Below are 10269 nucleotides of genomic sequence, written 5' to 3'. Positions count from 1 at the left end.
TGCACTTTAGAACAGCACACAGCAACACTACATATGAGCGGGCGTAGGGAGGTTTGAGGTCTTCACTCACCCCGGTTCTGTTAGCCGTCAGGGCTGGGGGGCTGGGAGGAGGTGCTGGCCGTCAGACTGGGGTCTGGGATGCGGGGCCTCCCCGCTACTGCAGATAAGGAGGTGGTTCGCTTGCCTCCACCCCAGAGAGAAGGGTTACATGTCCTGGGTCTAGGTGTGGCTTGCCCCTCTGAGGGCGGGGGTACCTGGACCTGGGATATAGAGTATGTTTGGGGAGTGCGACTGTCTGTGCAGTGTCCATTTGTGTCTGTCTACACGTTGGGTGAGTGCCGAGTATTTGGTTGTGCATATGGGGTGGGAATGCACGTCTGTGTCTGCGTGTGCCTGTTCGTCTGTGTCTATATGTCAGGTTGGGTCTTAGACTCAACCTCTCTGGGTACATCTCAGGCCCTCTAAAGTACGGAGGCCTATCTCCCCTCACCACACTCCCTGCCAGTGGTTGATGCCCTCAGACGTTGGTGTGTTGGTGGTCCTTGTTGTCTGGGGCTGGGCGCTCATGTATGTACCGGCTCACTCCTGGTAGCTGATTGGCGGGGCCGGGCGCCTGTGGCCCGGCTGGGCTCCTTCCGGGGGGTGGGATGCCCTCAGGCCTCTGGCCTCTGGGCCTGAAGCTCGGTCCTCTCTGGCACAGCTGGCTGCCGGCAGAGCCCGCGGGCACGCCACTGCAACCCCCTCTGGCCTCTGCTCCGTAGCTGCGGGGTGACCTCTCCTTTGGGGCTCTACTCAGCTCTTCCCAGGAGGGTGGCACGGTTCCCCCCCTTTGGTGGTCCTCCTCGGGTCCTTGTACTCTGGGGCCTCTGGATATCTGGGGCCTGGATCTCCTCCATACCTGCTTCATACCCTGGTGGACAGGGCTATGGCTCCCCACACTCCCTAGCAGATCGTTACATGGAGAAACCTTTGGAATGCAAGCATGCTGATCCACACAGGTGTACACACAGGTGTTCACAGACGCGGACTACACCTTTTTTGGCTGCTGCCTCAAAGCACATTGTGCGCTGTCTATCTTGCGTGCTGCACAATATCGTTTATTATTTAGTATCTACTGATATCTACTGCTAGCTAGTTTATTGTGATGGTGCTGTTTTTTTATTATGTTGCTCTTTGTTGTTTGCTTTCTCTTCTGTTTTTTTTCTCCATACATGTGATCCAGGTGTTTTGTTTTTTTCTTTCTTCCCCCCCTTCTCACCGTCTCTTCTCCCCTTTGGTTTTCTTTCTCTCCCTCTCTTTCTTTCATTCTTTCTCCCTGTCCTGTCCCCCAGTCATGTCTGTCCCGTTTGTAGGAACTGAAAATAAAATAAATACATAATTATAATAAAGGTCAATCAAATGGACCAATATGGCAAGGCCATGATGATCCACTTGGTAAAATAAATCCGCTTGGCATCTTTCTTGGCCTTAAGACAACAATTCTGATGGCTAAAGATCCAAACGGGACACAAAAAATGAAAAAATAAATAAATAAATAAATAAATATCGATATATTTTTATACGATATATAAGATGTGACAACATCCTTTATATCGATATAGTCTATGTTACGTTGTAATTATACTCGTGGAGCCGCAAGTTTGCCTCTCTTTCGTCCACTTTTGTCTCTATGCAATGTTACTCCGCCTCTCCTCTCCTTCCCTGAACACAACTCCCCCTCCTCCCCCATCGCTTCACCTGCAGGCAGCGACAAGATGGACACGGCAAATCTCCGTTAACGAGTTACTGCGCATCGCCCCGTGCGTGGGGCTGGACGGCGTCAACGTGTTAGCGAGCTATCTGCGCTAATGACATGCAGCCCCTAAATCCTTTCAATTTCTCAAAAATCGACGATGTGCCTTATGTATGAATTCTGGTTGTGCTTACTGACCGCGAACCGATTTTATGTGGAACACGGCGCTCAGCAATCTGTCAATAAATGTTTTAGTTCGACTTTGCTAAGCTACGGAGCTGCACCACTTGATGGATTGTCGGAGCATTACAGCTACCGAGGAGCCTCGCAGAGTGATACGTACTGTGCTTCAACGTAATATTACCGTACTGTGTGTGTATAAGGACCATAAATGGCACCTGTTCAGAGACACGGTTACAAAGAGGATTTCAAACTCCAGGCTGTCAGTCACGCAGTAGAAGTTGGGAACAGAGCAGCTGTGAAATCTGTCTTTGTTATTAGGGCTGTTCGATATAACGATATATATTGGATGACAATATAAAAACGTCTGTCGTTTCATTTTACGCTATCGTTTGTTTCGTGGTGTCGCAAAATAAACTGTTTACGGCAATATTTTTTCATGGTTCTGATGGTCACTGTAGTTATTTCAGCAACATTCAATTTAAAAACTGTACTTTTGAGTTAAAATATATATTTATAATTTTAATAAATGACAAATTAAAAAGGCATGAACATTTTTTTTGTATCGAAAAAATATCAAACCGTGACACCAAAGTATCGAACCGAACAGTGAATTTTGTGTATCGTTGCACCCCTAGTATGCATGCATACATACGTACGTGTACATGTACATAACATTATGGAATTTAATTTATTAAAATTTTCTATTTTATCTATTTCGTTACGCGGGCATTTTGCCGTACCACGGGCAGAAGTATTGCCGTTAAGTGCCTTTGTAACTTGAATTTTTCGTTAAACGGGGTCTTCGTACGCCGGGGTTCCACTGTATTTTGAAGCTGGAGACCTGGAATGTGTGTGCCTGTCTCTACAGCACCTTTGGTCGGCTTCTGTTGTTTAAATGTGCTTTAAAATAAAACACACATCACAGTCCACACAAAAAGTGGTCATAGTGCATTTTCAGGTCTATTTTTTCATTTTAGTTAAATCACACAATTCAGTGGGCTGTATACTGGATAGATCCTATTGCACTAGTATCGATCAAATACCAATACCAGCACTGATGTCCAGTGTTGGTCAAGTTACTTGAAAAAGTAATCAGTAACTAATTACTGATTACTTCCCCAAAAAAGTAATCCCGTTACTTTACTGATTACTTATTTTCAAAAGTAATTAATTACTTAGTTACTTAGTTACTTTTTAAAAACACGATTCACAACCTGAAGAGGTGATAAAGCGATAGATCTTTCAGCCCAATTCTACTTTTTCTGCATAATCCATCATACAAAATGTAATCAAATGGAAAAGTCTCTTTTTAAAACTTGTTTTATTAGTTTTAATCTTTTAACTTTATGCATCAAGCAAACATTTAATTATATGCAACATTCTCTGATTTGAATAAATTAGTTGAACATTTAAACCTATTTTCTGCACATTCCAGCACATAAAATAAAATATTTTTTGTGTTTACACTCAGTCTTTCAAATAGATGCAAGTAAAACACAGCAGAAAATAAATAAAATCAAAGACTCAGCGGTCCTGTTGCTCTATTTTCACCTGTAAAGCAGGACTGCGGTAGGCGGAGGTTTACCCTGGTGCAGGTGTGCCGCGGTCAGTGGAAGAATCCGCGAGTTTCTGTGAGTTTCCCATTACGTCGTAGCTACTTGGTGCTTGTTGGAAGTTTAGGGTTTTTTTCGCTGTAAAAAGAAGTTTTCTTCCCACGCACAGCGGACGCTAATGTTTTGGTCACTTTTTATGGAATCAAACTCAAAGTAAGGTCAGGACTTCCACGCTTTAAACGCTGCACGCTCATACTCTCTCTGCACTCGATATGTGATCCACTGTTGATCTGCACACAGCTGTTGTCACTAACGGCGCACTCGCGTACGTCACTGTCGTGAGACATTCTTGCAAAAAAAAAAAAAAAAAAAAAAATCACGGTTTAGGTAACGCAGTAACGCAGCGTTCCTACGGTCAAGTAACACGTTACTGCCCATCTCTGCGTGCCACATCCGTATGGGCTCAAAATGTGGTCATAAATATTTTGTACGTGTAAAAAAGATTTGTGTGTGGACTTAGAAAAAAAAAAAACCCTGCAAGTTACAAGTACGGATTTTGACCCTATTTTTCTTCCTTTCATCTGATTGGTCAATGTCATGTCAATCACAAATGTAACAATCCAATCAGAGAACAGATGGGTTTGGCTGTCGAGGGGCGCTTTTTTTGAACTGAAGGTCTTTGAAGGGAATAAATGCCCTTTTACATGCCAACCCAGCGTTTTTTGGTGATTTGTGTGTCACAGGTCTACGTGTTTAATACAGGGACTTCCACAGCCTTTTCAACAGCGCTGCGGACCGCGGGGTGGGGGCGGGCAGTGTTTTGGAAATGATAGTCTTTATTACAAAGCTTTCTTCGTTATGAATTCGCATACATGTTTTTATTGAACATTTGAAGAACCAGCAAAAAAAAAAAAAAAAACTCTTGTAGAGAACATAAAGTCAGAGATAGAAAAGACAAGGAGCAGGTGCATCTAGTACAGGTAGAGCTGCTGCAAAAACCCACAGAGCCCAGCAGCCAGCGTAACAAATTCTGGATCCTTTGCTTTTAGTTAGCAGTTAGCATTAGCAGCACATCCTGCGTCCGATGTGAAAGGACTTTTATGCTGTGCACTGTGACTCACAGCCATGGTCTCGGGTCAGCCCTGACTTTGTGTTAAACTAATCCTAAAGTAATAATGTATTTCTAACCACTGATATACCACAACTTTATCCTTTCAACAGCTACTGAAAGTTAGGGGACCTAGCTGCTATCGGATATTTATATAGCGATCCTCCTGCTTCAAACTGTATCACCCTTCAAGGACCTGCAGTTCAAAGAAGCGCCCCTCCGACAGCCAAACCCATCTGTTCTCTGATTGGATTGTTACATTTGTGATTGACATGACATTGACCAATCAGATTGAGCCCATACATCCTGTTTTACTTTAGTCCATGACACGCTTACCTTCAGGGTCATCCGTCACATGAAGACCAAGATAGTTCCAAACGCCAGATCTGAATGAGGGTGGGGGAGGTTCAATTTGCCATGTTGCAAGGAGAGCTTAACTTCTGTCTCACTAGCTTGCGCTGTGCTCAGTGGATCTGCGCTCAACAGTGCAGCCTAGGCGGAGTAGTCGAACGCAGATCCACTGAGCTCTCAACACAGACAGCATCGTCAGAAGAAAAGTTGATAAAATAAATTAAAAATGTTGTATTGTTCGATACATATGCGTACCGAATCGAAAGCACTGTATCGAACGGTTCAATATTGATACGAATATCGTTGCACCCCTAATGCACACGTATGCTTTCTTCAACCTCCGCCACATCCTCCTCCACCAAGAACTTCGTCTTCAGCCAGCATCGCCTCACTCAAAAGCCGATGGAAAAAGGTGCTTCGACTTACGAAAAACTTGACTTACGAAAGACCCTCTGGAACGAATTAATTTCGTAAGTCGGGGTTCCACTGTATATGAAAAGCTGAAAGGTGTCACGGCTGGGGGCAGTCGTGTGGTGTATTGAAAAAAGGATCCAAAATGCAGGTACTGGCTGGGGTGCGAGTGAGTGTTTATTTACAGCGGTGAGAAGGTGACAAAACAGGAAGAGTAGAGCGGGGAGTAAACAAACCTAAACTGGGAAAACGAAAGAACAAAACTTAAACCAGACACTCACGGGAGGAGGAGCAAAATGCACAAAGAGAGATGGCAGAGAGACGCAGAATGAATACCGGGTAACAGAATAATACAGACTGACATGGAACTAAACAGACGACGCGACAGAGAGCACAGGAAAACACAGGGCTTAAATACATGGGGAGTAATCAGGGAATGGGTCCCAGGAGGGAGACACAGCTGGGAGCAATTAGGCTAACGAGACAGGGGAGAGGTAAAACTGAACACGCTGACATGAGACATGAACTTTCAGAATAAAACAGGAAACTAACAGACACAGAGAACCAGACAGGACACTGAACTTGACAGGCAGACTCATGAGCAGACACAATAACACCATGGACAGACAGAGGGAACACAGAAGTGGGAGCAGGCAGGCAAAGAACAGAAACCTAACAAATGATAATAATAATAGATTGGATTTATATAGGGCTTTTCAAGGCACCCAAAGCGCTTTACAATGCCACTATTCATTCACTCTCACATTCACACACTGGTGGTGGCAGCTACAGTTGTAGCCACAGCTGCCCTGGGGCAGACTGACAGAAGCGAGGCTGCCATATCGCGCCATCGGCCCCTCTGGCCAACACCAGTAGGCAAGTAGGGTAAAGTGTCTTGCCCAAGGACACAACGACCAGGACAGAGAGCCCAGGGATCGAACCGGCGACCTTCCGGTTACAGATGCGATTCCCAACCCCCTGAGCCACGGTCGCCCAAAATCACATGGCAAATGGCAAAATCACAACAGAATACACACTCGGAATGAACAAAAGCATAAGGAAACACAAAACACTGAGTCCTCAGACTCAGGACCATGACAAAAGGTGTGTTTGACTGTGTTAACTACTCAGTGGCGGTTCTAGCCTGTTTGGTGCCCTGGGCGAACACTCCCTCTGGTGCCCCCCCTAACAAACGTAAACAGACGTTTTCACTATCCATACTAATTGATGTTATCTTGTTGTATCTCTGTTGTGGTCAGTGCTATCCTCTATGCTGTTGCATGCTGGGGCAGCAGGTTGAGGGTCACAGATGCCAACAGATTAAATTAACTGATCCACAAGGCCAGTAACGTTGTGGGGATGGAGCTGGACTCCGTTAGGGTGGTGTCTGAGAGGTAGATGTTGTCCAAGATAAAGACAATATTGGATAATTCCTCCCACCCACTCCATGACATGCTGGCCCGTCACAGGAGCACGTTCAGTGAGAGACTGAGATTACCCATGATGCACCACTGACCGACACAGGAAATCATTCCTGCCTGTGGCCGTCTCCCTGTACAACTCCTCCATCTAACACACTGTGAACACTGCAATAGTTTCACCCTTTTTACACACACTCTTTTCTACTCTGAAATATTCTTGTCAATTTTCTTGATATTTATTTATAATCCCCTCTGTTAATCCTTGATATTTAATGGAGTGATCTGTATGTATTAGTGCTATTTCTTAAATCTGTAACTCTGCTGTAACATAATGTATTACACAGTATTTGGAGTTTAGTCTGTTACTGTTGCTATTTTTACCATTTCTTCTTGGAGCAACTGTAACCCACATCATTTCCTTCAGGATCAATAAAGTATTCTGATTCTGATTGTTTCAGGATGACCTGCCATTATCCAATCACACATCTGCTTACCTGCATCTTTTGCTCGTTTCTCTTCCTCTTCTTTTCTCTTTTTTCTAAACAGAGGACCTGATGGCTTTGAACTTTCTTGTCCATCTTCCATTGGTTTTAATTTTGCACTCCAGTATGAACACCCATCCCTCAACCCGAGGATCGCCACAACATAACCTAATAGACCTACACCTTAGTTCACAGATTCACTTTGTCTCAGGTGTATTTCTGGTAGCATGAGTACGAGTAATTTATTAATTAAGTAATTTATTTATTTATTTATTTTGCCAATGCCCGTGATGCCGCCCCCCACCACCAACCGCCCGTGTCGCCCGTATCAAAAACCACTACTGTAACTACTTATTGTGGAAAGTAAAAATTCAGGTGATTTAGTGCTCATTAAAATGTGCTCAGCATCAGGTCGTGTCATGAATCATAAGCTGGCTTTAAAGAATAAAAGTATCAGAATCATAGAGCGTAGATGGCAAAAGAAAGGAAAAGTCTGCAGACTCCAAAAACATGGACACGTACCTTGAACTGGTTAGATTTGTAAAGCTGCTACGCTAGCTACTTTAAACCACTTCAAGGTCACTTTAAATCATTCAAATTTTATATGTAAATTCAGACTGTTATTGATGCTTTTACCTTAATTTTAAAGTGTATCTTTATTCCTTTTACTTTTACCTTAGTCTTAAAGTGTATATTAATTTCTTACTCTTTTTATATTTATTGCTGCCTTTGCACTGAATGAACTGGAGCCTCGTCGTCTCGTCTCCCTGTACTGTAGCAGAGAGGATACTAAAGTTTACTTTTCTTTTCAGGCGGAGACCGCATGTCCCGTTTACAAGTACTAACTCCGCCCATAAAACAGAATTCGGTGTGAGCTGGTGTTCGCTATAAGCGCACCTTCTCTGCTTACGCGGGCAATGTAGTCATTTTATCCATGCCCTCTATACAGCCGCTTGACGTCTAAACTACAATACCCATAATCCCTAGTTTACATGCACCTTGTGTTGACATCTGCCGGTAGCGTACTCACACACTGACTGTTGGACTTGTACGTGGCGCTTTAGGAAGCAGTTGAAGCGTAAGTTTCACGCTGTGAATGGTTTATAGACTCATCTGTCGCAGTTCCTGTTGCACTAATAGTGACGACAGTGTTAAAAGTGAGTTTTAAAGAGATGTAGCAGGCAGCATGACAGCCAGCTAGCAACGCGCATACTTAGCGTTAGCTTTGTGTGTAATAGTCGCGCGAGAACTTATAAAAGTCAGCTAAGGCGCGTGCATTATTCTTCTGTTGGAGATGTTTGTGTTAGCCACCTGACTTCCTGTAATCCGGGACCTTTCAAGTTCCCGGAGACAACATGCATCTGTAGATAAACCAAACCAGTCAGTTCACCAAGAAGTTTTTATTTTCCAGATCATTTCGTCCCAAGTGTCTCATTCACTCTCCCACGAACGCAGCCAGCCTGTTCACAGGTACCGTGACTACCATGACCACTGTACACGGACGGCGTGTTTGCTTCACAACATCAGTGGCTGTTGTGTCGCGACGCATAGGTCCAAAGCCCTTTGGCTGCTTTGTATGTGGAGTTGCTGTGGAGTAGAAACACTGAAGGTTCATCTTACTGTTGTGTTTGTATGTCAGCAGGTTCCAGGAGAACCATAGATCCAGAAGAACCTAGATCCAGGAGAACCATAGAGCCAGAAGAACCTAGATCCAGGACACCAGGTGTGTGGGGAGGGAAACAGACACGATGTCTCCTCCTCGACTCACAGGAGCACTTCGGTCCTTCTCCAGTGTCAGCAAGAAGGAGGACTTCAGCGAACAGCTCTATGATCTAAAGGTGAGACTAAACCGTTTATGAATGAATTGTGTTGATAATAACTTTTGTGTATAAGTGAGGTTTCCCGGACAAAGCAGCTGGTATACTAACAGACTGTCTTCATGTTGCTCTATAAAAAGAGTCAGAGCTCTGTTGAGCCCACTATTACTGTATTCTTGACGAGCAATTACTTAATGAATTTCTTCACAAATAACATTTTAATCATTAAAGATAAATTATTCATAACCAGCTCACAGATGTATCGATGTGTACTACTTACTATGAGTGCTACTCTTTATTTCTGGTTGATTTTTCTGAGGTATCTTTAGTGATTACTTCATCGTATCTGTTAGACCAGCGGTCCCCAACCCCTGGGCCTCGGACCGGTACCGGTCCGTGAGTCGTTTGGTACCGGGCCGCGAGAGTTGAGGCTCAGGTGTGAAATGTCTGGTTTTCAGGGTTTTTATTGGTTTTCAGCGTTATTTTGTTAGCGTTTTATCGTTTACTCGGTTTTTCTGGGTCTTTTCACGTCTGTTATGAATAAACCTTTTTTTCTGTACCGGTACTAGTTTTATTTTGTTGTATTTATCCGCGACACCTTAAAGGCCGGTCCGTGAAAATATTGTCGGGCATAAACCGGTCCGTGGCGCAAAAAAGGTTGGGGACCGCTGTGTTAGAGTATTATTAGAAGGGGTAGGATACATTTTCATCTTAAAGCCTTCGAGTCAGAAAGTCTGAAAACTTTTTGATAAATCTTATCGTGATGGCTGGATCAGATGTCCCTGAACCCTCCCTTGGTTATGTTGCAATGTGCGCTCTGCTGAGAAGGTGATTGGCTGCAGACTCCCATCTCTGCAGGACCTGTACACCTCCAGGACACTGCGGCGTGCAGCTCAGTCACAGCTGACCCTTCTCACCCTGGACACAGTCTGTTTGACCTGCTCCCCTCAGGCAGGAGGCTCCGGTCCATTCGCACCAGAACCTCTCGCCACAAGAACAGTTTCTTCCCCTCTGCTGTTGGACTCATGAACAATAACCACATGATTGTCCCCGCCACTAACACATGACCCTACGCTGTGTCACTGCATCATTTCATGTTTGGCACTGATCACCACCTGCACTCATGTATATATCTTTCTACGTAGCACTCATAATTCTTATTCTCATGTATATATCTCATGTATATCTCATGCACATATCTTTCTTTCTAC

At 44.2% G+C, this 10269-nt stretch overlaps 1 protein-coding gene across 4 annotated transcripts in view; it reads left to right on the top strand.

Annotated features, from left to right (window-relative positions):
* The first annotated feature begins 8238 nt into the window (after positions 1-8238).
* The window catches only part of ascc3 (activating signal cointegrator 1 complex subunit 3), a 139535-nt gene continuing 137504 nt past the window's right edge, over positions 8239-10269 (top strand). Inside the window, exons 1-3 of one of the 4 annotated variants that reach the window (XM_085472841.1) lie at positions 8239-8319; positions 8653-8711; positions 8881-9079. In XM_085472841.1, coding sequence (XP_085328967.1) covers positions 8990-9079 — 90 coding nt within the window. In that variant the 5' untranslated portion in view covers positions 8239-8319; positions 8653-8711; positions 8881-8989. The other 3 variants (XM_085472844.1, XM_085472842.1, XM_085472843.1) reach the window with 3 other exon arrangements.

This window comes from Copadichromis virginalis, linkage group LG11, assembly GCF_057382275.1.
Source record: "Copadichromis virginalis isolate Kocher_CV1m ecotype Utaka linkage group LG11, C_Virginalis_male_GT1.1, whole genome shotgun sequence".
Taxonomy (NCBI): Eukaryota; Metazoa; Chordata; class Actinopteri; order Cichliformes; family Cichlidae; genus Copadichromis; species Copadichromis virginalis.
The sequence above is the reverse complement of the archived record's forward strand: the minus strand, read 5'-3'. Positions and strand labels throughout refer to the sequence as shown.